The sequence below is a fragment of the Penicillium oxalicum genome, chromosome III (genome assembly GCF_001723175.1).
Source record: "Penicillium oxalicum strain HP7-1 chromosome III, whole genome shotgun sequence".
Taxonomy (NCBI): domain Eukaryota; kingdom Fungi; phylum Ascomycota; class Eurotiomycetes; order Eurotiales; family Aspergillaceae; genus Penicillium; species Penicillium oxalicum.
The window spans coordinates 2,783,793-2,810,469 of record NC_064652.1 but is presented as its reverse complement, the minus strand read 5'-3'; the positions used below and the strand labels follow the sequence as shown (position 1 = coordinate 2,810,469).

Genomic DNA, 26,677 nt, shown 5'->3' with positions numbered 1-26,677 from the left:
GGTTCTACAAATCGAAATTCAACTCCGAGTCTCCGAAGAGAGGCCTGTGCGAATGAATAGTAGAGAACAGAATACACAAAGAAAACATATCAAATGTTCCCGGACGAAACTGAAAAGGGCGGCGTAACATGGCGGAGACAAGTATGCTCTCATGTCCCTTTAAGAGCGCGCATTTTCTCAAAAATGTCAGTGATTGTGGTCATTTTCCAATCCCTACCGCGAGACTTTGTATTTCAGGGCTATGAAAGGTAAATGCCAGACTGATCATATCTTGCATACTTTCCAAATCGGAGGGGACGTCCAAGTAAACGGCAAACACAAAATAGCAGGACTGGCATGGGAAGAACAGATCAGATTGATTGCATGGGGAGTATCAATGGGTTCAGGGACAGCATTGCGTCCCGTAAAAATAAGAAAAGAGAAATAAATGCGGAATGGATATCATAGCAAACATGAAATAGAAGAAGAGAATGAAAACGTGAAATGGAAATATTCAGCCCAGAACAAGGTAAAAAACCCCAAAGAGACTTGGGATGAACTCCAAACCCGGTCCAAACGCTTCCATGCGAAATAAACTCTCACAATCCGACGCCCTACCCTTCTCCCCTCGCATCATGATGGATGCATCATCGTCCACGTGGCGGCGTCACAGTTCACCTCCTCAAAGCTGTGTAGCATACTGAAACCCATCGAGGAGAGGCAGTCGAAATTACCGTCACCGTCGACCTGAAAATTGCAAAGCCAGAGTCATGATTAGCAAATGTATGTCGGGAGAACTCTTGAGAATGGGTTTGAACGACAGAAGCAAAAGCAAGAGCAAAAAAAAAAAGGAAAAGAAAAGAAAAAAAGAAAGGAGAGGAGAAGAGAAGAGATTGCCAACGTACACAGTCCATCACCACGGCATTCGCATTGAGCTTCCGGATTTGTTTGATCGCAAGCAGGATCAAGCCCTGCATGACGGTAGAATAGTCATCTGCGACCGGCGAGATGACAGGAGAAGAAATACCCCCAGCGGTAACATTAGCGGTGCTGGTAGCCCGCAAGGCGGGCATATGCTCTGCGAGCGCGGATCGTTCATTGTAGATCACAACACTACCAACAATCATATTATCGGTGGACCGCTTCGCACGAATGATGCCGCAGTTTGGGGCGCCACTGAGTGCGATCCGGTAGATATCTGCCACGCCCTGGCGTGCGTTTGTCTTGATATGATCCAGGATTGTACGGGCATAGTCCCAGCCGTAGACCAGGTCGTAGGCAACAGCAGCCGTTCGGAGCGTCATGGTCAGACCCTCAGGCGGGACCCATGCCATCAGGTTGCCCAACACAACACTGCAGACAGGACGTGAGAGAGAGGTATTCCAGCCCAGATTAGCAAACCACTGGCGCAATCGCTTGCGCTCGACATGGTTGGCAGTCGGGATGCCGAGATAAATCCCCGGAAGTCGGGAACCAAGCTGGAAGCGTTTGACCCCCTTGCGCTGAAGGAGATTGCGAATCGCCCGACTGTGGAGAGAATGTCCAATGGATAATTTGCGACGAGCCGGATCCACGATCAGACACCCAATCACACCGGTCCCGGTCGAGCGAAAGAAGTAGGTGGCACAGAATCCATACAGCGCCTGGGTAGAGCTATTGCGAACCACAAAATGCGCCTCTTCAATGTCTTCTTTCCGGAGGAGAAAGCTGGTCGAAGTCGCACCGAGAGCAGCTCCGATCGTTGTCCCTGGACCCGGTCCCCGCGAACCACATCCAGCAGGGCATCCAGTCCATGAGCATCTCGCTCTTCATTCCAATTCTCAACCAGCCAGTGCTGCCGGGACTGGTGAATCTTTTGACTGCGGCTGAGGGACCCGGGAAGGGTCCCCGAGGGGGTGAGATCGCCATATAAAACCTTGACCAACGCCTGAAGCGCGGTTTCGGTAAAGTCATACGTGCACACATAGGTCTTGATGGAGGGATCCATAGCAAAGTCATACGGTGAGCTGACTGCAACAACTATAACTGGTTTTTCTCGACGTTCCCCGGTGGCAGAATATTGGGTCTGGCATAGCAAGGAGACATGTTTGGCAAAGGCCTGTTGATATAGATTCCGATTTGCGTCTGCCGTCACCACAATCACCGCGCTGGCTCGCTGGAGAAGGTCCTCGTGGATCGGCCGTACGCCGTTGTGGGTGTACGAAGTATGGAGAACCCGACCACTTCTCTGGCGCGATAGAGACCTCCCCAACTCTCTGAAGACCGTTTCGCCACTCAAAACAGACGCGGATCGGTCCATTGCCGTTTGGTCCACCGTGACTCCGTGGAAGACATCATTCGCCGACAGAGACACCGCCGATGCGGCCAGGGGCTTGACCAGTGGAGTCAAGAGCAAGAGTTCCTCGTTGGCGTCAATGACATTCGACAGGGGTAGGAGATTGTTCTTGTCACGCAGTACGGTGATCGAGCTATTGTAGGCGCGTGTTGAGAGATTCGTGTGCGATGGCTGCATCTGGGTGAGCGAGGCCAGACCTGGCGGGTTTAATGCCTGTTCCCAGGAGGTATACCGGGCCTTTAGCCTCAGGACCCGGCGAAGCGACTGCTCAATACGTGCGCGGCCAATGATACCATTTTCCACGCCCAGCCTCAACCCGTTGATGGCCTCTTGCTGGACGGGAAATGACCGACAAAGTAATATGACATCGCATCCGGCATTCTTGGCCATGACGGTGCCGCCGCCGACGCCGATGTTGTGAGTGAGAGCCTCCATTTCCAGACACTCGGAAACCACCACCCCCTGGAATTTCAAGTCCTTTCTCAAGAGCTCGTCGACAACCTGATCGCTCAAACAGGCGTGCATGACATTCATCCCAGCCGATGACATGGATACACCGCCGACCATCATAGCGTCCAGACCTTGCATGATGGCGTTCCGAAACGGCACCAGCGCCGTGAGACTCAATTGCTCCAATGATTCCGTGATGATGGGCACGTCCGTATGTGAGCCCAAGAATTCCAGATTTCCATACGAAGGAAAGTGTTTGCCGCACGTCGCCAGGCCTGCTTCTTGATATCCCTTCATGAATTGGACTCCATACTGAGAGACTTCTTGCGGGTCATCCCCCGAGGTGCGTACCCCGAGCGGTTGATTTCGGACATTCGTCAAAACGTCCAGCACGGGGCCAAGGATCCAATTGACCCCAACAGCCTTGAGCTCTTGAGCCGTCGCCTTGGCGACTTCATGCGCCAGGGCTTTGGACCCCGTGGCCGCGATTCCCATGGCGCTCGGGAATTGCCGAATGAAGATCTCGTCATATAAGCTATTCACACCGCCATTTTCCTGGTCGAGGACGATGAGCAAAGGCACCAGATGACCCGCATCTCGAGCAATGGTCTGTAACTCCAATACCAGTCGGGTGGCATCCTCCGCAGCTAAAGGCGCATAAGATTAGCCAACGCTCTCGTCAGGAACGGGGAGGATAGAAGAAAAACAAAACAAAACAAAGGGTCTCCTGTCTGTCTGCCACACACATTCTCCCTCTGAACAATGTTCGTCAAGACCGTCGTGAGAGAGCACAGATCAACGAGTCGATGAAGGTTATGGGACAGAGAGGCTGAGACGTGAAAAAGAGAACAAGGTAATACATTTTAAATTCTTCGCGGAGAGCAACACCGAGCCGAGGTGATAGTCTTCGATGAGAGAGCGAATCTGGGGGCTCACGACCGTTCCATCGAAACCCATCATGAACAATTGGCCCATCTGCCTGTGAGAGCCACATGGCGACTGGTTAGCATGGGTTGTGCCGTCAGGCCTCGCGCTCCCTCGGAGCATTCACCCACGAGGGTCCTTCTCCCCCGACGGGAGAATGCTCGAGGCTTGCATCGAGGTTCCACAAGGAGAGAGCAGAGCAATGGATGATGTCTCGCCCAAGGCATTGTTCGGGCATGAGAGGGTTGATTCCAGGTACAGGAGGAGGTACCGACATGGAAAAACCGGGCCAGGCGTGTCATCAAGGCCTCCGAAACAAGGGTGATCAGCATACCTGTCTAGATCATCCCAGCCCGGGGGCAACATGTCCTCTTTCGGGGCCATGGCCCTGGGGGAGGGGAGGGGAGACACAGAGGAATGCCAGTAATGCGCGCGAGAAGCTTGGACGACGTCGAACGATGGCAGTGTGGGTGGGGGTGTGGATTGTAGAGGGATGGAACTGCAACGAGCTGTGTGTCGTGTGTGTGTGTTGATGTTCCAAGGTGGTAGTTTGTTTGCCTTGCCGTTCACGGTGGGTGCGCGTGGTCGTCCTCCGCCCGCTGTGTACAGTACGGTGAGACGTAACGAGGCGAAAGTGGATAAAGAGAAATTGTCTGTTTTATTTTTTTTCCCTCCCCCCTTTCGTTCTTTCCTTGACGATGAAACAACCCTGGAGAGCGAGCCCTTGTCGACGGAGATGCAACCTGCGGCCCGTAAGAGGTCTTTGGCACGCCTCGAGGATCGAAGAATTAGAGGGACCTCGTCTGCGCTGATGATGGATTGGGACGCCGACGTCGCAGTCAGGTGATAAGCACCCGAGTCGCACAAGCTTCCCCGTTGCGAGTCCTCGGGAAGTTGGGGAGAGCCCGTACTGGCGGAACGTGACGAGCCCGTTGCGCCCTCAACGGTGGTCACCAGCCAGAGCCGCACATCGAAGGAGTGATAGGGCGATAAGCACAAGCTCAGATCCAGCCGTCGGCTTTGCGCTTCTCCGCTTTTGCGGCATTGGAGAACTGGACATCCGGTCCATGCACGTACTAGAACCAGCGCTACGATTGCCTATTGGTCTTCACAGGTTTAAACAGGACTAGTCCTCGCAGTCCACGAAGGCTCAGGGTGGAGATGGGAGAGGGATATTCAGTGGTTGCATCCAAGGGACTAGGGGAATTGATAAGGGGAGGCCAACTGGCCAATACTGGAGGCAGGGAGATATCCCCTCGGATACAAAGTCCTTGTGATTACTCCGACTGTGAGCCCGAGGGAATCATCTTCCCTGACGATCTGCACCGGAAGGATTCTTCTGATTGTCCCTTGACCGTCCGAACCCGGGATGCCAGCCGTTGAGCGAGAACGTGAGGGACGGGTTCTAGTGGATGAGATGAGGATCACGTGTGGAAGACGGCGGAGAGCAGACTTGAAATCTGAATACCTGTATGTAATAATACCACCCAGCCCCGGCTACGACGCTACGCTGGTGACCGGGCAAGGAGGACAAGGTTGCATGCACTTCCCCGGCTCTTTGGCCTGACCGTCTAGGCCCACCACAGATTTGCCGACTTCGCCGGATGCAACTCCGTCTAAGACGATGGAACCTCCTTCATCCAGTGACCCGCTTTCCCCCACGGCCTCTTCCTGTGGCGCTAGCCAAAGTATCAAGAACTCTATACCATACTGATCACCATCACCATTGTTTCACCGGAACAATGTCTCGTGGAATTGACAAAGCAAAATATACGGCAAATCACAAGGAGTATTCTCCACGATTCACAATGCCAGAGAATTCATCCCAGAACACACACACATAAACAAGGTATAGAGAAACCACAGGTGGTAGATGACGATGTACTACCACCTGCACCCAGAATTCTGGATTATGCGATCAAGGTGATCATCTTCTTCCGGAGTATCCTAGACCAGAGAAACGTCATTCTCATACCAAAAAAAAAACAAAAACTAGGATTGGTCTTCCTAGCTCTATGCTACATCATCCTTTAGCCTCTGGCATCAAAAGATTATTCGCCCCCAACGAATCACAGAGAACAAAGTCAGCTCGTGGTGGTTCTTCTTCCGGCCACCTCTCCGACGTCAGAAGTCACCGATACTTCTTCCATCAGGTGATGATGCGCTACGTGAATGGGTCCCATATTCCACATGGAGTCTACTTATGACCACACTGACGTACACCAAGAATCCCTAGCAGAGATAGATGATACCTCAAGTAGTAGAAAGAGCAGGGGGACAAAGCAGCCAGCACCATCTTCAGTGCACAAGTCTTGAAAAGGGAATATGAATGAAAAAGAAAAGAATTAAAAAAAAAACGAAATTATTCAACGAGGACAAAGTGAGATGGACAGATAGCTCATGTACCTGATGGCCGAGTCCACTACTACCTCCGACTCGGGTCGATCTCTCTGTCACTGTCGTACAATCAATGAGCGCCTCGCTGTAACCCGATCCACGGAGCGCCTGCCGCGAAACTGACCAGTCTTGATTGACCATCGCGCAGACACGGTATTTTCCCTCCATTCTCTGGAACATTACAAACTCTCGCATCGAACCCAACTGATGCTCTGCTGGATTTGCTACTCACCCTCTTCCTTTTCACGCACAACCTACTCTCATATCTCCCACCCTCACCACCCAAACGACTATCGCCATTCATCAATCTAGCTGAGCAAACCATAATGTAAGGACTGCCATCCTTCTTCCCATTAAGCATTGTCTTCCTTGCTTCCATCTGGAAAAAAAAAAGAGGACTGCTAACCCAGGCTTCTTGCTCTCTTCCTAGGCGTGTCATTATTCGCGAGGACCCTCACGCGGCCTCGGTGTATATCGCCGATTACATCGTCAGTAAGTAGCCGAACCTTCTATCAGACACCGTCGATGACCGATGGCTCTGCCCGTGAATACATATAGAGCCCGTGACTCACAGTGGGCAGGTCGCATCAAAACGTTCAAGCCAACCGCAACCCAGCCCTTCGTACTAGGTCTGCCCACCGGCAGCAGCCCCGAGATCATCTACAAGATTCTGGTACAGCGCCATCGGGCCGGCGAGATTTCGTTCAAAAATGTCGTCACTTTCAACATGGTGAGTCATGAGTACTCCGTTTACTCTTCCCCCATCGTCAAATTTCAAAGTCCATTGGCAAAGACTCATGTGGGGAAACATCTAGGATGAATACGTGGGTTTGCCGCGCGATCACCCTGAATCGTACCACAGTTTCATGTACAAGCACTTCTTCTCCCACGTGGACATCCCTCCACAAAATATCAACATCCTCGATGGCAATGCGCCCGACCTAGCCGCAGAATGTGCCTCCTTTGAAGCTCGCATCGCCCGCTACGGGGGCATCGAGCTCTTCCTCGGAGGCGTAGGGCCCGATGGCCACATCGCGTTCAACGAGCCCGGCTCTTCACTCGCCAGTCGTACTCGCGTCAAGACCCTCGCCTACGACACCATCCTGGCCAACTCACGCTTCTTCGACCACGACGTCACCAAGGTCCCTCGGTTGGCCATGACGGTGGGCATTCAGACCATCATGGATGCGCGCGAAGTCGTGATCGTCGCGACGGGGGCGCATAAGGCCTTTGCCGTGCAAAAGGGACTCGAGGATGGCGTGAACCACATGTGGACCCTCTCTGCACTGCAATTGCATCCCCATCCCCTCATCGTGTGTGATCGGGATGCCACACTCGAGTTAAAGGTCAAGACAGTGCGGTACTTTGAATCGATCGAGCAGTCCGGAACCGATGCCCGCACTCAGGGCCCTCCCTTGGTGTACCGACCGCGCACATACGTTCCTGCGCCCATCCCTACGAAAAAGGCGCCGCTGCGCACAGCGCCGACGCCGGACCGCACACCCGTCAAGGTGCCCAAAGATCTCCGAATTAATACCGACTTCAACCGGAGCATGGACGAGGATGAATTGACTCCAGATAGCATGTCCTCACGAATGGTAGATTCGGCAGTTGGAGGGCTGGACGAGACGTTGAAGAATGATCTGATCTTTGATCGGATGGGGGCTCGTGTGACGCCGTTGTAGCTTGGCAGGGATTGAAGCTTCAAGGCTTTGAAGAGACTGATCGTAATTCTCACATTTTTCTGTCCCCGTTTAGAGTACTGCTCTTTCCATTCTGGGCTCTGGCTATTTTCTGAAGAGATGATCTGGCAGGCACGCAATTGGGGTGACGTTTGATATCTTTTTTTTACATGTTGGCAGTCTTCGCACCCCACACTTGGATAAGTTGGTTGACCTTTGACCTTTGATCTTTGTATTTTTCAAGTCTTTCTATTTATCTGGCCGGGCCATCATCTTGGGATTGGAATACATCAATTGGGGAGGGGGCGTTTTAAGCTCAATTCAAAATCAACATGTCATGTTTCTCATATTCTCGAACGTACATTCTTCATATTCACATTTTTGTCTGCAGGCTTCTCCCCTCCCTTTTCATTGGGGATCAGATTCATCTGCAAAGACATTCTCCCCGGGCCGTACAACCGACAAAAATATGCATCGGAAAACCAGGTGACTGACCGATAGAGGGAGGTGATCCCCCCCCCCCCCCCCCCCCCCAGAAAAAAGAGGTATATCACACCGAGCCATCTGAATTTGACCACATTACTCAGACACATGAGCCACAGACGTGTGATCCAATCTTCAAGCACTCAAAGCTTGGCAAATACCGTGGCCACCGCCCCGCTCATATCAACCAGCGTACTCTTATTCTGTACCCAGGACTCAATTCCCTTGTGACCGTTTTCCACTCCCAGACCACTCTTCTTCCATCCACCCACGGCCATTTCGGCGGGACTCTCGCCCCACGTATTCACCCACGTAATCCCTGCTTGCAGCTGGTCGATCACGCGGTGCGCGCGATTCAGGTCCTTGGTGAACACGCCGGCTGCGAGACCCATCTCTGTGGCATTGGCGCGACGGACGGCCTCGTCGACGGTATCGTAGTATAAGATAGACATGACGGGACCGAAGATTTCCTCCTTGACGATGCGCATGTCATCCGTGCAGTCGGTGAAGACGGTAGGTCGCACCCAGTACCCGGCTTGGAGGTCGTGGGGTAGATTCTCCGGTTTGCCCAGGCCACCGGCGAGTAGGGTGGCGCGATCGACGTCTTTGCCGTGGCGGATGTATTCGAGCACCTTTTTGTAGTGGACTTCGGAACTGAGGGGCCCGAAATTGGTCTGGTCGTCGAAGAGGGGACCGGCGCGGACAAAGGCAAGTTTCTCCAGTAGACGTTTCTCAAAGGGCTGCTTCATGTTCCGTGGCACAAAGACTCTCGTCCCGTTGGTGCAGACTTGGCCCGTGCTGTAGAAGTTGGCCATCATGGCGCCGTCGACGGCGTTGTCGAGCTCGGCGTCCGGGCAGATGATCAGAGGACTTTTACCGCCGAGTTCCATGGTCACATACTTCATGCTGCCGGCGGCGGAGCCGGCGACCTTCATGCCGGTGGAGACTTGGCCGGTGAAGGAGACTTTGGCGACGCTGGGGTGGCTGGTCAAGTAGGCGCCCACGTCGCCAGCGCCGTTGACCACATTGAACACTCCGGCGGGCAATCCGGCCTCGGTGTAGATCTGGGCGAGGGTCTCGCCGTGAAGAGGGGTGAATTCACTGGGTTTGTAGACCATGGTATTTCCCGCGGCCAGGCAGACGGCCGATTTCCAGAGGGCACTGTAACATCATGGTCTTAGCAAAGTTTCAATCTTTACGAGTGTCAAAAAAAAAAACACAACGCCGACAGCGAGCAGAGACCGAATGGGTTTCCCCACCATCCCATGGCCGTCTTCGTTGCAATGGTGCTCAAGAAAAAGGCGAGTTGCGCGCGTCACTCACATCTGAATCGGATAATTCCACGCCCCAATCCCCACACACACCCCCAACGGTGCCTTCTTCGTATACACCCACGCATCCTCACGCAACTGCGTCGTCTCCCCGTTCAGCCCCCCACCCCCGATGTAATTGGCATAATACTCCAACACATCCGCTCCCGTCACCACGTCCACTGTACTCGTCTCGGTAAACGCCTTGCCCGAGTCAAGCGTCTCCACGCGCGCAATTTCATCGTTGCGCTCACGTAGAAGAGTCGCCGCTTTTTGCAAGATGCGCGCGCGCGCAATGTACGGGGTTTTGGACCAGACGGAGAATGCGCGATCGGCGGCTTGGATGGCCGCGTCGATGTCGGCGTGGGAGGCGATCTGGATATCGGCGAGGGGGGTTGCTGTGGCCGGGTTGATGGTTTGGAAGGTTTTGCCCGAGGTGGCGGGGCGTACTTGGCCGTCGTAGTAGAGTTGACGGGTGGGAAAGGGGAGAGCCATGATGAATGATGGATCGAATGGCTTAATTCAGATGAGATGACGGAGAGGTGGAAAGCAGAGTGTATGTGAGAGAGAAAGGGAGGAAAGGGAGTGGTAGAAAAGGGAGATAGGAAGAGAGCTGTGGCAGTGGAGGTGGATAGACCGATGAGTACACGGATGACGGTGGTACTGTATATGATGATAATTGTGCAGAGCTGCAAGAGAAAGGCAATCGGAGTTACTCAAACAACCAAAGCTTCTTCACTACCCTTTTAGCCTGGTTTTTTTTATTCTCATTTTGTGTCTTTTCTTTTCAATCTGGAGTATCTTCTCTTTTTTGGTTTTTGGTGTTTTTTTCTTTCACCCTCGGTTCTTCGCGGTCCATGTCCCGGACGTTGATGGATTCCGGGGCAAATGCACATCAGCCACGCTCACTCGGCGGCAACCCCCCAGAACCGCGCGACCGCCTTGGTGAAAAGGGCAAGACTGTCGGGCAAGTACACCGGATGAGGTCGGCGGTCTTGTGGTGGGGGCGAGCGCGGCGACTTGTACTCTTTGGGACTAGCATTGCCGCCGTGCATTAGCGGGGTCCAGACTGCCGGGGATGGCCAATGGGGCCCTGCCCATTTTCTGAGAACGGTCCAAGTCACGAGCCGCTGCTCTGCCGGTGTCCGAGTAATCCTCTGGAGGACCGTGGAGGAAGATCGCGGCATATCGATGACTCGGTGGCGAGGATTCCGGTCGCTAGACTTTGGATCTGTATCGGCATGCTACGATTGGAGCATTTCATCTGTATATACAGTAGGAAAGCACGGACAGAACGAGAGGTCGAGGGCTGAGGCAAGACAAGTCACCTCATTTAAGGGGGGGGAGGTGTGGTGGGAATACTTCTTCATCGGTCGGGCCTGTGATATCTCATTTCTGCACTTTCTGGCAGTCCCGCAGAAGAGGAGACTAGAGTTTGGTAGTTCAGCACGCACGGCCATTTGTTCCTCTGTCCGAGGCATGTTTCGAGTTCTCGTGTTCATAACCGGTTTCGGTTTACGTTATGGATCAGAAATGCGGAGACTGCTAGAGACGTTAATTGCCATTGGCATGCTCTGGGATCGTTGGGACTCGCGGTCTTCATCATTGCTGGACCGGTGGGCACAAAAGCGTCGTTTTCAATCGTGTGCACCAAACTACCGAGTCCAAAGTACAAAAGATCCAGAGTAGACGCAAGTAGCACTGGACCAATAGTGGACCAATAAGGTCCGGCAGTGGCACATCCGACGGCCGTAGTCCGCCTGAGAGTGACTCTCAAACGGGAAGCGGGGAATGATGACGTACTGGACGCGGTGGAGGATTCACGGACGGGCGGTGACTGGGCCGCCCGTGACCGGCCGCCGAACAAAAGTCGGTCTTGGCCTTCGTCTCGACCGATGTGTACCGCAGAGGCAGGATACGCCATTGAAGACTATGCCAGTCCGAGAGGATTTCACTTGTCAGTGCCGCTGCCCATGAACTTTGGCCGATCGCTCGCTCGATCCTGCAACGCAACGGTTCAGATAGATCGTCCTATCGTGAGGCAGTGAACTGGCCGGCGACCGTAAGCTTCCGCCTATTCCCAAGCGAGCGTCTTCACCACGGACGAACAGAATCACGCCACAAACCGACCTTGGTCTATCGATGGATCGGATCAACCTGCCTAGGTGACCTCCAAAGAATCCAGCTCTGGTGACCGCCAGCATGCTTGGGGCCTTATTCTGATTCGAACCTGACGGACAGGATGACTCTGCATCTTCAACACCACTTTTGTTCAGGTCCCAACTGTTAGCTTGCACGAGACACTTAGCCCTGTAGATCCGCCATGCGAATCAGCGGCGTTCGGATGGAGCCCCGAAAAATGCATCGACTCGTGGCCTCCCCACCTGATAGGCCCGTCAAAATGGTGGGGCTCTTGGTCGGACGGGTTTATCTCATCCTCGACTCTCCTCTGCTCTCCACCCTCGAGGAGCCCATCCAGTCAGAGCCATTGTACCGGACGGGGCCTGCAGGAGCAAGGTTTGAGGTCAAGGGAAAAAGCAAAAAGAGCGAAAAAGAATGGACAGGGAGATGAGATGAGCCTTGAACCCATTACCGAATCAAGGTACTGCGTCGAGAAGACCGACCAAGACGGACTCTTCGCACCAATTACCGGATCCCGATCTTGACCGATAGACCCATGTCCGCCGACGGTTCGACTCCTCGATCGTCTTGGAGAAGCCCGTCCGAAACAGAAAACGTCGAGAAAGAGAAAAAAAAAAAACCACGTTAAAAATTTGAATCCTCCCAAATTCAGTCTATTGAAGATGGGACTCGTCCTGAATCTTGTCGGTTTATAACGAAGTGCCGGCCCGGTCCTTCATTCCTTTCTCCTCATTTTCTCTCCTCACACTAGTCCATTCCCCCCCTCGTCTCACCCCTCACCCCCTCACCCACCATACATCCTGCGTAGCTTTATTTGGATCTGTTCCGGCTGAAGATGGCGACTACCAACGACCTCCCGTCGCTCGATGTCAACAGCTACGACTACATTGTCGTCGGCGGTGGCACAGCAGGCTGTGTCATTGCCGCTCGTTTGGCCCAGTATCTCCCCAACAAGCGCACGCTGGTCATCGAGGGTGGTCCTAGCGACTTTACCGATGATCGAGTACTCAACTTGAAGGAGTGGTTGAACCTGCTCGGCGGCGAGCTCGACTATGATTACCCTACTACTGAACAACCCAACGGTACGTTCCCCCCAACAGTGTGACAAAAAAAATCCCCACAAATTCCAAAGACGAGACGTCCAATTGTCCCAGTTCTTCTTTGCGAACCTCGTCTGCGGCCCGATTCACAATGCTCACATCCTCTGCTACGTTACCACTACGACAGGCAACAGCTTCATCCGTCACTCCCGCGCCAAGGTGCTGGGCGGCTGCTCCAGTCACAATACACTCATCTCCTTCCGCCCCTTCGAGTATGATTGCAAGACCTGGGTCGCCAAGGGCTGCAAGGGCTGGGACTTTGAAACCTTCACTCGCATGATCGATGGTCTGCGCAACACTTTCCAGCCCGTGCACGCCCGTCATCGCAACCAGCTCTGCAAGGACTGGATCCAAGCCTGCTCCACCGCGATGAACATCCCCGTGATCGAGGACTTCAATGCCGACATTCGTGAAAAGGGCGAGCTGACCGAGGGCGTGGGCTTCTTCAATGTCTCGTACAACCCGGATGACGGCCGTCGCAGCAGCGCCTCCGTTGCCTACCTCCACCCCATCATCCGTGGCGATGAGAAGCGCCCCAACTTGACCATCCTCACCAATGCCTGGGTCTCCAAGGTCAACGTGGAGGGGGATCGGGTCACTGGGGTCAACGTCACTCTGCAGTCGGGCGTGAAGCACACTCTTCGCGCCAAGAAGGAGACCATTCTCTGCGCCGGTGCCGTCGACACTCCTCGTCTGATGATGCTCTCCGGTCTGGGACCCAAGGAGCAATTGTCTTCCTTGGGCATCCCCGTCGTCAAGGACCTCCCCGGTGTTGGTGAGAACCTGCTGGACCACCCGAGAGCATCATCATGTGGGAACTCAACTATCCCGTGCCTCCCAACCAGACCACCATGGACTCGGACGCCGGCATTTTCCTGCGCCGTGAACCCGCCAACGCGGCCGGATCCGACGGCCGGGCTGCCGACATCATGATGCACTGCTACCAGATCCCCTTCACCCTCAACACCGCCCGCCTCGGCTACGACGAGCCCATTAACGCCTTCTGCATGACCCCCAACATCCCCCGCCCGCGCTCCCGTGGCCGTCTGTATCTGACCTCCGCCGACCCCTCCGTGAAGCCCGCGCTGGATTTCCGCTACTTCACCGATCCCGAGGGCTACGACGCCGCCACCATCGTCGCCGGTCTCAAGGCCGCCCGTAAGATCGCCCAGCAGTCCCCCTTCAAGGAGTGGATCAAGCGCGAAGTGGCGCCTGGTCCGGACGTTCAGTCTGACGAGGCGCTGTCCGAGTACGGCCGTCGGGTCGCGCACACCGTGTACCACCCGGCCGGTACCACCAAGATGGGCGACGTGACTCGTGACCCCATGGCGGTGGTCGACCCGACCCTCAAGATCCGCGGCCTCAAGGGTGTTCGAATCGCGGATGCCGGTGTCTTCCCAGACATGCCCACCATCAACCCCATGCTCACAGTTCTGGCGATCGGTGAGCGTGCTGCCGAATTGATTGCGGAAGAGGCTGGCTGGACTCGCTCGCAGCCTCGTCTGTAAAGTAGCGTTACCCCCCCTTTCAATCATCCTCTCTCCAACATCGGATCTCCACCCTCTTCACCCCTACCCTCCCTTTCCAATCTCCCCCGTTTCCTCCCGTCTTGTACAATCAAGCATGTCAGGCCTGTCTGATCAATCCGGTGTTCTTCTTCTCCCTTTTTGCACATTCCTCGGTCCTCTTTTTATTTGTCGAGAGACGTTTGAAGAGAAAAAAAAAGAAGCACATGTTCTGAACGATTTGACATCCCGAATTTTATATATTGAATACCAATTACGAATTTGATGACGATTTTGAACTATTTTTCTTTTCTTCTTTTTGACAATCCAAATGAACATCGATCATGTGGATACAATTAGCTTCGCCCAGGCAGAGTTACCAAAAATCTTCCTCAAAAAAAAAAACAAAAACAAACATTTGAACCAGAGCGAATCCTCCAACCAGGTAAATAAACACAAACAGTGATTCAAAGATACTCCTTTCACGCTTCAAGAAATAAAATCTGGTGATACCACTTCCCCCGGACTCCTCCCCCTTCTAAACCGCAGCAGTCTTCTCAGCATCATGAATCTTAATTCCAAACTTCCACACCTGGTCCACCGTCAAGGTCCGCCCCGAGTCCGGATCATCCGTCTCGCCCAAGACCACCAGATCCGCATCCGCCCCGGCATCCAGACACCCCTTGACTTTCTCCAGTCCCAAAAGTCGCGCCGGGACCGCCGTCGCCGCATTGATCGCATCCGCGGTACTCGCGCCCGACCACCGCCGGAAATTATTCACACATTCGATGAGTGTGGCGGACGAGCCGGCAATCTTGTCGGAGCCTTCCAGCGTCAATCGTGCGCCCGTCTTGACGATACGTTCGCCATTGGTCCATTCGTACACTCCGTCGGGGAGGCCGCACAGGCGCATTGCATCGGTGACGAGGACCAGACCGTCTGGGTGGGCATTGTACGCGATCTTAATGGAGGTGGGGTGCAGGTGAATCCCGTCGGCGATGACGCCGTAGAATGGACGACGACGTTCGCTGCGGCCCAGCAGCCCAAAGACGCCTGGGTTGCGGTGGTAGAAAGGTCGCATGGCGTTGAAGAGATGTGTGATCATCCGAGCGCCTTGGTTGGTGGCCGTGACGGCTTGTTCATAGGTTGCGTCCGAGTGACCGATGGAGTAGATGATGCCTGTGTCGACGATGCGGGGGATCTGCGACATCATGGCGCCTACTTCGGGGGCCGCGGTGATCATTTTGATCGGGGAGGTGAATGAGGGTGACGAGGTGCTGGATGGTGGGGCGAGATGCTCGGCGCCGTAGCAGTGGAGGAGGTCATCGTAGGAGTCTGCGGCTCGAAGAACTTCTGGTTTATGGATGCCATTGCGGCCGGGGCTGATGAAGGGACCTTCGACGTGAGCACCGAGGGATTCGGCGCCGTCTTCGGCACGGTGCGTCGATGCTGTCGGGCCAAGAGAAGGGAGGACCTACACCGACGCGAGAGGGCAAAAGGTTAGTATCTACCGAGAGAGAGAGAGAGAGAGAGAGAGAGAGAGAGAGAGAGAGAGGAAAAGACCCCATCAATCGTGCAAGGAGGTGGTGTAGCCTTGGTTGTGTATCTTACCTTCCAGTACACCTCGGGCGTGGAGCTCACCACCGTCGGCAAGTATGAAGTGACTCCCGTGCGAGCCAGGCCCTGGTTGACCAGGCGCAGACCCTCGTCGTACTGCTCCTTGGTTTCACAGGGAACCGAAAAGTCAAAACCCTGAGCTCCGTTCAACTGCGTGTCAATCAGACCGGGGGCGAGGATGCGGCCCCCCAGGTCGATGATCTCATCCGGAGACAGATGTAGCTCGTAAAAGGCCTCTTGGTCCTTGAGAATCTTGCCAGTCAACGAGTCGATCCAGAGATCTTGTTCGACCAAGTCCGACCCGCGCACGAGGCGACAGTTGGTGAACTTGGTGATCCGCGGCATGATGGGGGATGTTGTTTTCCCCGGCATGGTGATGTGTGAATAGAGACCGTCGACAGAGATGGAGAGGCGTAAGGGGAGAGAGGGAGTTGGAAAGGAACAGACGTCCGAACAGCAAGAGTGAAGCAATGTCCCAAAGAGAGAGTGTGTGTGAGTGAGTGAGAGAGAGAGAGAGAATCGAAGAGTCAGGTGCCGCGCAAAACTAATGTATCTACTGGCATGAAGGAAAGAATCCAAAAAGCGAGAATCGAGGAACGGAGAGAGCTTCCACTTATTTTTTTTTCTCTATTCTTCCTACGTTCTATGAATTTGATGTACCTTCAGGTACCAGGGACCGGGCAACATGATTGACCAAGAGGTAGTCGTCATCTTTGTGGACAAAGAGATAGTTGGGAGAGGAACCTCTCCAACCGACTGCGCGATGATGTAACCTCCAGCCTTACAGAGCGTCCAGTGGTCCACGCAGAGCGAGAGAGCGCGAGAGCGAGAGAGGTGACATCGGCATGCCGAGGTGGTATAGAACTACAGCAGTTGAGCGGCACTCGGGGAGTAATCCTGCCGCAATACTTTGGTGTCGACGGAAATTACCAGGAGATTTACAACATCAAGACCAGAAACTCTGCCTCAAACCTGAAATGGGGGGTCTCTGAATAGCTCAAGCCTTGGAATGAGTGACCACTGCCAGCTGTCTATGAAGGGTCCCTGTTGACAAGTCATGGCTGCAGAGGAGGAACTACCGTAGGAATTAGAGTAGCATGGCCATGCAGTAATTTATCCACAGTGGGGGGATGTTCGTAGCCTCGTATTTACAGTATTGTATGCAGCGTACTGTACAATACCAACCATTGGTATGGTACTGGCCCCCGCATGCGGCGGTAGAGTTGCACTCCGGCAGAGGCTCAGAATGCGACCTTCAGCGTGCGGTCGCATTCGGGCCCATCCACATCCTCCGTCTCGTCCGGTGGATCTCTCATATCTCTCCAAGTCTACTTGTCTGCTTTCCTCCGTTGCACCTCGGCCATCATCTTTCTCTCTCTCTCTCTCTCTCTCTCTCGCGCGCGCGCGCGCGCGCGTGCGCCCACTTGGCCTTACGTGATGGGTACTCCATTTCTCTCTCGACGAATCCACTTTCTAGGCAGGAGTGACCCTCCAAAATTATGTTAGTCACTCGATCCATAGGTATTCCGTTCCTCCAGATCTCCCGGTGAGTCTGGGGCGACTCCAGACGGCCCACGGCGCTAGGACATCTCGGCTCTTCCCCATATTGGCACCGTGGAAGCGTAGAACAATTAGATTTTCAGCCGTTACATACAGACTACTACTATCATCTGTTTTGTGGACATACTCTGTAGTTGCAGCAACCCTGAGTTACCCACAATTCGACCCCGTCTTTTGATCGATGCGGGGAAAAGCACGTTTGTCGGGACTTTCTCATTCGCCTCTGCTCCAATGGGTGGCATGAGTCCGAACCCAGCGTCTCATTGACGGCTGTGCCACTTGGGTCCTGAGAAACTATCATCGTCACCATCACCAGTATCACCCCTCCTATTATTGTCCTTGTCAGCGCTCACTCGGCTACGGTTATGGCTGCGCGGTTGGCTGGCGCTCTGAACTCTTATCTACTAGCGTCTCCATAGCTTACTCCGATCGGAACCTATGAGCGTCTGACCCCCCCAAAAATGGCTGTGCCCGTGTGAATTAGCCGCACGACAATCGACTCGCTCTCTTCATAAATCCAGACCGTCTCGCTCGCCGATGACTGCGCATGCCAGAAGCAGAAATCGAGCTTCTCTGTCTTGGTCCCGGTCTTATTGCTGGTCTGCAGGTATCCTTGGATCAGTCTAGACACGCACGTGGCAGTGTGGCCGAAAAAAGAAACAAGGAAGTGGAAAAGACACAACAAATCCGGGTGAAAAAGGAGACTCAACATTCCAGAGCCCCTACTTTCACATCGTGAGTTCTATCGTCATCAGCGGTGTCTCGCGCGACGGAGTCTCGACCTCTGGACAAGGACTACCAGCGTTTTTACCATCATCTCCCCCAAGTCCCCCTCCCTCGTCTCTCCTTGCATATTCCTCTGTCGCACATCATGGCGACGACTCCTCCACCTCCGCCAGAGTCAACCTGGTCGGAGCAACAGACGCCAGTCCAGAGCTCATTCACGCCTCGAGAGAAACCACTCTCCATCAATGTGGAAGATCCCGAATCGGCAACAGGTCGTCATGTCGAGGGGAAACCATGGATGTACAAGCCACTGTTCAAAGTCGGCAACTACCAAGCACCCTGGTTCGCCTCGCCAGAGGTCCAACTCTATCTCGTCTCGTTTGTCTGCTTTCTCTGTCCGGGCATGTACAACGCCGTCACGGGTCTCGGGGGCGGTGGCCAGGTGAACCCGACCGATGTGAATAACGCCAATACCGCCTTGTATAGCACCTTTGCCGTCGTCGGATTCTTTGCCGGCTCCATTGCCAACCGGGTGGGTCTGCGGATCACACTGTCCTTGGGCGGATTTGGATACTTCCTCTACACGGCCGCTCTGCTCTCCTACAACATCAACCAGAATGCCGGATTCTTGATCTTTTCGGGCGCCTTGCTGGGTGTCTGCGCCGGTCTCTTATGGTGCGCCCAGGGGGCCGTGATGATGAGTTACCCTCACGAGCATGAAAAGGGCAAGTACATTGCAATCTTCTGGGTCATCTTCAATCTCGGTGGTGTCATTGGCAGCTTGGTAAGTTGATCGAGTTACCTCCCTTCGGAACGAGAGATCCGAGTGCTGAGTATGGTCACCCACCCAAACAGGTCCCTCTGGGTCAAAATATGCACAACACGGCCGGGAGCGTCAACAACGGCACGTACATCGCTTTCCTGGTCTTGATGGCAATTGGATTCGTGATGTGCTGGCTGCTGGTGGATTCCAAATACGTCAAGCGTAACGACGGCTCTCGTGTGATCGTCATCAAGAATCCAACTTGGAAGTCCGAATTCCTCGGTCTGTGGGAGACCCTCCGGAGCGACTCGTACATCGTTTTGATGTTTCCCATGTTCTTGGCCAGTAACTGGTTCTACGGATATCACTTCAACGCGGTGAACCTCGCCTATTTCACAGTGCGCACCCGCGCGTTGAACAGCCTGCTGTACTGGCTGATGCAGATGGTGGGCGCGTTCGTGTTTGGTCAACTGTTGGACATGAAGTGTTTTTCGCGGCCCACTCGCGCCAAGATCAACTTTGCGCTTCTCATGGCTATCACTCTGGGTGTCTGGGGTGGCGGTTACGCATTCCAGAAACGGTATACTCGAGAAACCGTCAAGGCCGACACGGACTTTACCGACAGCAGCTACATCGGCCCGATGTTTCTGTACATGTTCTACGGCTTCTACGATGCTGCTTTTCAAACATGCACTTACTGGTGGGTCCCATCGCGTCTTTTTTTTTTCACACCTTCTGTCCAACTCTCCTCAGAGGGGTATACTGACATTGTTGCCGAGTAGGTACATGGGATCTCTATCCAACAATGCCCGCAAACTGGCCAACTTTGCCGGATTCTACAAAGGCATTCAATCGGCCGGTGCGGCCGGCATGTGGCGGTAAGTCATTTATACCGACACAGCCCCGAATCGTTTGAACCTCCTTTCTAAACATTGAAACAGCATGGATGCCCAAAAAACCCCATACATGACCGAGTTCGCTTCCTGCTGGGGCCTCCTTCTGGGCAGCATGTGCATCGCCTCTCCGGTCATTTTCCGGAAGATCAAGGAGCATACCGACGTGGCCGAGGATCTTCGTCTCTCAGATCAGACCACCGCTGAAGTCTTGGGTGGTACTGAGTTGACGCATGACAAACCGCATGCCGAACAGGACAATGGCGACAGTAGCGCTGGCAAGGTGTAACTGATCCCCTTCTTCTCACGTACCGCATCATATCGGGCCATCCCGTTCCATTCCTGTTACACACGACATTTTCCTCATACGTCATTCATGGATTCGATACCTTACCATACCTGCTCTGTTAATCTGCTCTTGTCAACATGTTTCCTTTGCATTTCCTTTCGGGAGTTTTCTTTCTCATTTCTTTTATTTAGCATACCACGGATCCGGTCGCTGTTTATGTATTATACCATGGGTCCTGGCATCTTTTGGTTTGATTTTTTTCTTCTTCTTTTCATTTAACTCGGTGCGGGGGAGAGAAAATTCTAATCCCAATGATACATGATTTGCACCGCTCTTGATGGAGTTTTGAGTAGAATTTTTACTCTTTGTAGGGATGTAGGTACAAGTATACCCACCTGTAAATTTCTGCTTAGAAGTCAAACAGGGCAGTCATCTATTAATCTCGGGTTCCATTCAACTGGTTTTTTCTCGAGAATCTGTATACAAAGATATATGTATACGACATGGTCCAGGTGTGGTATATGGGTGGTCTAGCGGTGTTGGTGTCGGGACTTGTGGTTATAACCCACCTGAATAGGGTTGAGCTTTTACCCATATAACCAAATTAGTTGAAGACCTAGTAAGACTAAGTTCCTGACCATATACGATCCCCCAGTGTATAAATCAAATCTCCAAAGGGAGAAAAACAAAATACCTAGTCGCCTATGGTTCCATAGACCTTTCACACAATTCACACATTAGGCAAGAGCTATATACTCCCGCTCTTAATAGCGGGTATACTATACACTCCACATATGTACATCAAGATCGAATCATCATTATCATCGTCATAATCATGATAGACCGGGGGGGGGAGGGGGTACCCCCAAAATCCCACTTGAATTCCTCCAAGGACTCCCTGCCACTCATCCCACACAACATCCTCGATTCATCACACCAACTCAACTCAGTTTCCCGTCTTAGTGGGCGTCGGCAAAGCCACCGACGGCGCCGTATGAGTCGCATGCGCAGGACCATCCGTCCCAGAAGACCCCGTCAACTTCTTCTCGCCCTTCGACAACTCCCACCCGTTCAGGGTGCGGTTGAACAGCTGCAGAGACGCAACGGGCTGATAGTACGGCACTTCGTGACCGGCCTCGTACACGCGGGTGAACGAGAAGTTGCCATACTCGCGAGTCTCACCGTACTCGACCCCGTCGACCATGAACGGCGCATAGCCCGCCTTGCGGAACTGCTTGCTGTGCTTGAACTCGGTTTGCAGGGAGACTGCCTCGCCACCGAACCAGTTGCAGATGTAGTCGGCGTCGCCGTAGATGAGGGCCACGCGGATGTTGCGCTTGAGGACGTCCTCGAGATCTTCTTTGAAGTTGGGCCAGACAAAGTCGCCGGTCTGTTGGAAGGCGTAGTAGACTTCAGAGCTGGATTGGGTGTAGTTCAGGTCGACGCCGAGGGCGTTCATGACTTCGTCTTTGGCGAGGTAGTTCTGGTAATACTCGGGAGGGGTTGGGTCGTTGCGTGGGTGGCGGATATCATAAGTGCCGCGGCCACTGAATTGGTAGTATGGGCCCTCTATGAGAGAGAAAAAAACAAAGAGAAAGGTGATTAGTATATTACGCGATGAATTGCGCGAGTGCAAGCCAATAGTGGTAAGATGGAAGAGCCCGACGTACCGACGTTGTCACGGCACATGTTGGTGGCTTCGCTGCAGAGAGCAAAGTCGGCCATGGAAGTGCGGTTGCTGTACTTGCAGGACATGACCTGATCCTGGCATCCGTTGGGCATGTTGTTTGCAAACTTCATGTAGTTGTATACAGTCTCATTGACCTATTTTAGTGATCAGTATGACTCTGCTTATGACGAAGGGGGCGAAAAGAGTTGAGGATAAACATACAGCTTCAATGCCGTAGGTGTTGTGGCGGGCAAACTCGGGGTAGTAAGGAGCCTGGATGGCCTCGTCGATGATTCCGTTGATGATTCCGAGAGTGTTGAATTCAATCTCGACGCCCTCGGTGCAGCCGCTGGCAATCTTCTCATTCTCCTTCATGAAGTGGTCGTAGAACTGATATATCCAGGGTCAGTATCGGTGAGATCGTTCACCGGAGTGAAATAGAGAGGAATCGGTTTCAAATCGCGTCCGACTTACAGCAGGGCCGTAGTGTCTGTCCAAATCATTAGCGTCACCGCCTACAAACTAGGATTCACATGATGAGGTCCGAACTTACCCTCCGTAACTCTCAGTCCACAGATTGAAACTCTTGGATTTGACCTTGGAGTCGAGCTTGCTCAAACCACTCAGGAATCCCTGCAGGACTTCCCAGGTGGCTTCCGCGGCGAGAACAGTGGTGTCTTTGAAACCCCGATTAGTTCCGGCTCCGAGAGAGAGGGAGAGAAAAAAAGGTAAAAGAAGAGATAACTTTCACGGCAAACACATACCGATCATAGAGGCATTGATGACGGGATAACGACCATCGACACCCGCAAAGTCTGCGTTCTCAACCACACCAGTGTAGGGGTTGAGAGAGCCAGGAGCCTTGTCCGCATATGAGAAACCTATGGATGGTTAGGAGTGGGCTTCTTCTTTGGGAAAGGGTGCACTTTTCCATACCAGTGCCCAGAGGCTGAGACAGGAACAGCATGTTCGACACCTCGTTCCATGAGTGAGGGTTCAGCACAGTCTCGTTCTTTTCATTGACGCTGCAAGGACCAAGTTCTGGCAGAAAGGTTAGTATCAACTCATTTACGTCCGGGGTTTTAATTGTTTTTTTTCGTCGCAATCTTTGCATTCCAACTTACCCTGAAACAGACCGATGAGCGAGTCACTACCGGGACCGCCGTTCAACCACAGAGTGATCGGGGCAGTCTCGGGATTTTTGCGAGCCTCGAAGAACCAGAAGAAGGTATGCGCATGCTCGTTCAGGTCGACATAACCAGAATACGAGTTGACACCGGGAGTTGTCTCACAGACACCTTCCTTGCCGGGCTCCTTGTATCGGATTGTGACATTGTTCGCCGTTTTGATGGTCTTGATATCAGTGGGCTCGTTAGGCAGCTGACGACGAGCAATCTCTTCCCAGGGCAGAGAGGCGGCAGCTACAAGAGGCAGTGCCAATGGCAGGAGACTGAAGGTACGCATGACTGGAACTCTCTTCACGACCTTGCCGGCTACAGAAAGAAAAGAACAAAAAAAAGAAGCGGCCTCGACGAGAAGACGTAAACAACCTCAACTCAGACCGAGCGCACGCATCCGGGGGCCCTTAAATACTAACACTCACGACTCGAGGCTGCGGAGATCTTGCCTAACCTCCCCCTCACCGAGGTGAGGATGAGTTGTTTATTGCGCCAAGACACCTCTACTGTACGATCGACCAGCGAGATTACTCCAAATTGGATATGATCCGGATAGTCCAGCACGATCCGGATGGAAATTTGTGCGAGCATCGTCATTGCTGTGACTCAATTCCAACCCAACTTCCTCTCCAGGATTAAAGGCAAGCGGACCAAGAGAGAGCCAAGACGGTGCCCCTCAGCGAGAGCCGCCAGTCATAGACGCGGCTGCACCGCTCGTGGATCCTCTCTGCAGCCATCTCCGCAGGAGCTCCGGGGAAGGGTGGTATCGCTCGAATCGGTGGATGCGATGGCGAGATTCCAAAGCTCCACCAGTCTGTTCGCCTCGGAAGAAGACGACCACCATGTCCGCCACAGCCAAAACTCAGCCAAGAGTCAGCCAACCGGGCAGAGGCTCGGCAAGGCCCTCCACCAAGGCTTGCATGATAGCGCAGGGGGACCCTTCTCCTTGCTTTGGTCTTTCCCCAATGGTGAAAGTCGGGCGAGTCTGAGAACCGACAACCTGCCGGGCGATGAGGCGATGACTAACCATGCGAATCGGTCCTGATAACGAGATTTGGGGGCAGTGAATGAGGGAGGCAATGATCGGCACGCGCTAAGATATTGGACCCTTGAAAACCAATCATCAGGGTGGAATCCCCGAGGTGGACAGGGTCTCGGAGGATGGAAGAAAAAGGAGAGAGAGAGGAAAATAAATCCGTGCGACGCGATATCTTCGATGGTCATGCGATAATGCCATCATTGCTGATCATTGCTGGACGACAATCAACACCGCCTCTGCACAGACATCGCTTTATCTACTCTCCAACCGAGAGCCACACAAATGGCCCACCCGAACCCTTGAGTTGCTTTCCGATTCTCTCACCCCAATGCTGGTGGCTACGACCTATTTGAATGGATCGAGGAGAAGGCAGAACAAGCCATCGATATCATTAAACAGATTCCTTATTAGGTATCAAGCGATCATGGATGGCACGCGAGCATTCAGAGCGACCCAGTTGAACTCGCTTTGCTGCCTAAAAACAATGCCGATTAAATTCTGCGTAGGTCATGTTAGCCTCCAAGGGTGCGAGTCGAGAAGATGTCACTGTGCAGCTTGAATGGGGTAGGTAGATCGAGGCCGGTCTCCCGTTTTAGCCCCGAGCCGCTAGTCTTGCCTCTGCCTTTCTTTTTCTCACAAGAAAACTTGGCAGGATGAATCTTGCAAATGAAAAGATCCCATCAAATGCGGGGTTCAAGCTTCCACCGAGTTTCTCGCATCATTCCTCATTTTGGGCTTCTCAGCCTGCATTCGCCATGCACAATCAATTTACCCGCGAGGAGTTTAAAGTCATCAATTCATGGCGCTTTTCTCCAAGTAAAACGTTGTGCGGCTGACTTCTCAGGGTGTTCGTAGGCTTATCAAGACTCTGCATGGATTTAAAAGCAGAACGTGTACTGGACCCTGAAATCAAGTGTCTGATCCACATCTGGTAGTCACTCGTAGATTCATCATTCAAGCGGATATCGCAACTTGGCCGAGAGCCATGCGATATTGGCCTGTCTCTCAAGAAAGTAAACATTCTTGCATTGCGGAGAAAGCCATAATGAGCTGCGGTGTTGGTGAGAACTTGAACTTCTCCAGAAGGTCGTTGGACGGGCACGTACTTGGCAGGTTGACAGTTGACACTTTGGCCCCACGAGCCGTACCTAATCCTCACCACCGATGTCAGTAACCTTACTGATTAATTGGAAGACCGAAGAAGAGTGGAAACTGAGTCTGCTGGTGGTGGGCAGAGGCAAGTTTTTTTTCCCCATCCCGTGGTATCGGTACAATCATAAATATGTCCTCTCCAAGTGAACTAGTTGAAGAATTGACACTGTTCCCAAGGTCCCAGTATTCCCAAATCTTGATTTGCGGGCTTTTCCAACCTGGCCGACTTGTGTGGTTGATCCGGGACTCTTTCTGTTCTAGTGTCCTGGCTTTCAGCACGAGTGTTTCAAAGCGCGCGTCGGAATACTTCCTGACCTTGGAGAGAAATTCTTTGGTTTGCCTCGGCCGGGCGAGCAAAAAGACCTGAGTATGTGAAGATATACTGGCGTCTTTGTCGAGAAATGATACGCATGGCAAGACAGGCAGACCGATGAATGAATGGGTACCGAGCGTGCAAGTAAATTGAATACATATGATACACGAGGTAGTTTACTGCAATGATAAGACAAGCTCAGTGATGAATGACAGATAGTTCCAGCTCTGGAGCTGTAATGGAGTATCTTTATACACCATGCCTTAATATTTTTTTTTTTGAAAAAAAAGCCTTCATCTCGTTAGTCTCCGGCAGTTCAACGGAGCGGAGCCTCAATATTTCCCACGTGTTCCGCCTACATTAGCGCCAACTAAAGGAGTTCCAGTCCAAAGACTCGAGATATGACACTATCTAGTGGGCCGGTTCTGCGAGACGCCGATCGCTAGTCACCACATCTAAAACACCGCCCGAACCATAAGCTGAATACCAGATAGGCAGGTATTTGCTCGGCACAGTATTGATCATTTTAGGAACAAATGCGATGTCTCAAGTCACACAGCAGTAAGTTAAATCCAAGTTCCGTCAAAGCTGAACTGTCGCGGTAACAAGAGTTTTCTTTTCGATTTGTGAACAACAGGGCGTCACGCTGCTTATTCACCTCCTGAACTAGGTAGATAAGATCGAGGTGCAAATGATGTTTTCGAGCCGGTTCAACCTCAGCCAATTCAACATACAAACCAGGTGATGCTCTGACTTTAGCATTATTCAAGACTCTTGCCGTCAATAAGCTTGTATTTCTGGCTCAGCTACTTTTCTCAGCGTATTGCATCTCATATAAGATATTAACCTTGCAGTGTGTCACCACACCATCTGCCAGACAGCTTATCCCAAGGTATAGCAAGACGGGAAAGTGGGCTGAACATATTTTCTATTTTTACAACCAACAAACGTATTGTTTTTGTTTTGTAGAAAGGTGACCGGGCTACCAAAGCTCAAAACTAACTCGAAAATCGCAACGATACTATACTGTAAGCCCTACCGATCGAAAGTTATATATCCTGCGCATCGAGAATTAAGTTTGAATTACTTAGCACTGACCAGAGGGTACATAGCTAACCTGGGAGTGCCATACAACATATACGCGGCTTGCAAATGCATGTAGCGAGTAGAA

At 52.8% G+C, this 26,677-nt stretch overlaps 8 protein-coding genes across 8 annotated transcripts; 3 read left to right on the top strand and 5 right to left on the bottom strand.

Annotated features, from left to right (window-relative positions):
* Positions 1-612: 612 nt before the first annotated feature.
* On the bottom strand, positions 613-4,072 carry POX_c04407 (uncharacterized protein; the record flags this gene model as incomplete). The annotated part of the gene is made up of 5 exons (XM_050113287.1): positions 613-726; positions 885-1,622; positions 1,703-3,411; positions 3,625-3,743; positions 3,816-4,072. The coding sequence occupies 5 exons, from the start codon at positions 4,070-4,072 to the stop codon at positions 613-615; spliced, it is 2,937 nt and encodes a 978-aa protein (XP_049970843.1).
* A 2,086-nt stretch (positions 4,073-6,158) lies between these two features.
* On the top strand, positions 6,159-7,770 carry POX_c04406 (Glucosamine-6-phosphate isomerase 2; the record flags this gene model as incomplete). The annotated part of the gene is made up of 5 exons (XM_050113286.1): positions 6,159-6,172; positions 6,234-6,413; positions 6,516-6,577; positions 6,667-6,815; positions 6,901-7,770. The coding sequence occupies 5 exons, from the start codon at positions 6,159-6,161 to the stop codon at positions 7,768-7,770; spliced, it is 1,275 nt and encodes a 424-aa protein (XP_049970842.1).
* Positions 7,771-8,393: 623 nt separating this feature from the next.
* POX_c04405 (NAD/NADP-dependent betaine aldehyde dehydrogenase) lies at positions 8,394-10,055 on the bottom strand (the record flags this gene model as incomplete). The annotated part of the gene is made up of 2 exons (XM_050113285.1): positions 8,394-9,411; positions 9,574-10,055. The coding sequence occupies 2 exons, from the start codon at positions 10,053-10,055 to the stop codon at positions 8,394-8,396; spliced, it is 1,500 nt and encodes a 499-aa protein (XP_049970841.1).
* Positions 10,056-10,465: 410 nt separating this feature from the next.
* POX_c04404 (uncharacterized protein) lies at positions 10,466-11,041 on the bottom strand (the record flags this gene model as incomplete). Its single annotated transcript, XM_050113284.1, has 2 exons — positions 10,466-10,791; positions 10,852-11,041. The coding sequence occupies 2 exons, from the start codon at positions 11,039-11,041 to the stop codon at positions 10,466-10,468; spliced, it is 516 nt and encodes a 171-aa protein (XP_049970840.1).
* Positions 11,042-12,537: 1,496 nt separating this feature from the next.
* Positions 12,538-14,310, top strand: POX_c04403 (uncharacterized protein; the record flags this gene model as incomplete). The annotated part of the gene is made up of 3 exons (XM_050113283.1): positions 12,538-12,801; positions 12,857-13,573; positions 13,648-14,310. 3 exons carry the CDS (start codon positions 12,538-12,540, stop codon positions 14,308-14,310), a joined length of 1,644 nt encoding a protein of 547 aa, XP_049970839.1.
* A 535-nt stretch (positions 14,311-14,845) lies between these two features.
* POX_c04402 (N-acetylglucosamine-6-phosphate deacetylase) lies at positions 14,846-16,296 on the bottom strand (the record flags this gene model as incomplete). Its single annotated transcript, XM_050113282.1, has 2 exons — positions 14,846-15,781; positions 15,919-16,296. 2 exons carry the CDS (start codon positions 16,294-16,296, stop codon positions 14,846-14,848), a joined length of 1,314 nt encoding a protein of 437 aa, XP_049970838.1.
* Positions 16,297-18,355: 2,059 nt separating this feature from the next.
* POX_c04401 (UNC93-like protein) lies at positions 18,356-20,155 on the top strand (the record flags this gene model as incomplete). The annotated part of the gene is made up of 4 exons (XM_050113281.1): positions 18,356-18,994; positions 19,066-19,673; positions 19,756-19,851; positions 19,915-20,155. The coding sequence occupies 4 exons, from the start codon at positions 18,356-18,358 to the stop codon at positions 20,153-20,155; spliced, it is 1,584 nt and encodes a 527-aa protein (XP_049970837.1).
* A 946-nt stretch (positions 20,156-21,101) lies between these two features.
* POX_c04400 (Carboxypeptidase S1) lies at positions 21,102-23,288 on the bottom strand (the record flags this gene model as incomplete). Its single annotated transcript, XM_050113280.1, has 8 exons — positions 21,102-21,724; positions 21,826-21,979; positions 22,047-22,214; positions 22,299-22,314; positions 22,378-22,501; positions 22,589-22,705; positions 22,761-22,865; positions 22,949-23,288. The coding sequence occupies 8 exons, from the start codon at positions 23,286-23,288 to the stop codon at positions 21,102-21,104; spliced, it is 1,647 nt and encodes a 548-aa protein (XP_049970836.1).
* Positions 23,289-26,677: the final 3,389 nt, after the last annotated feature.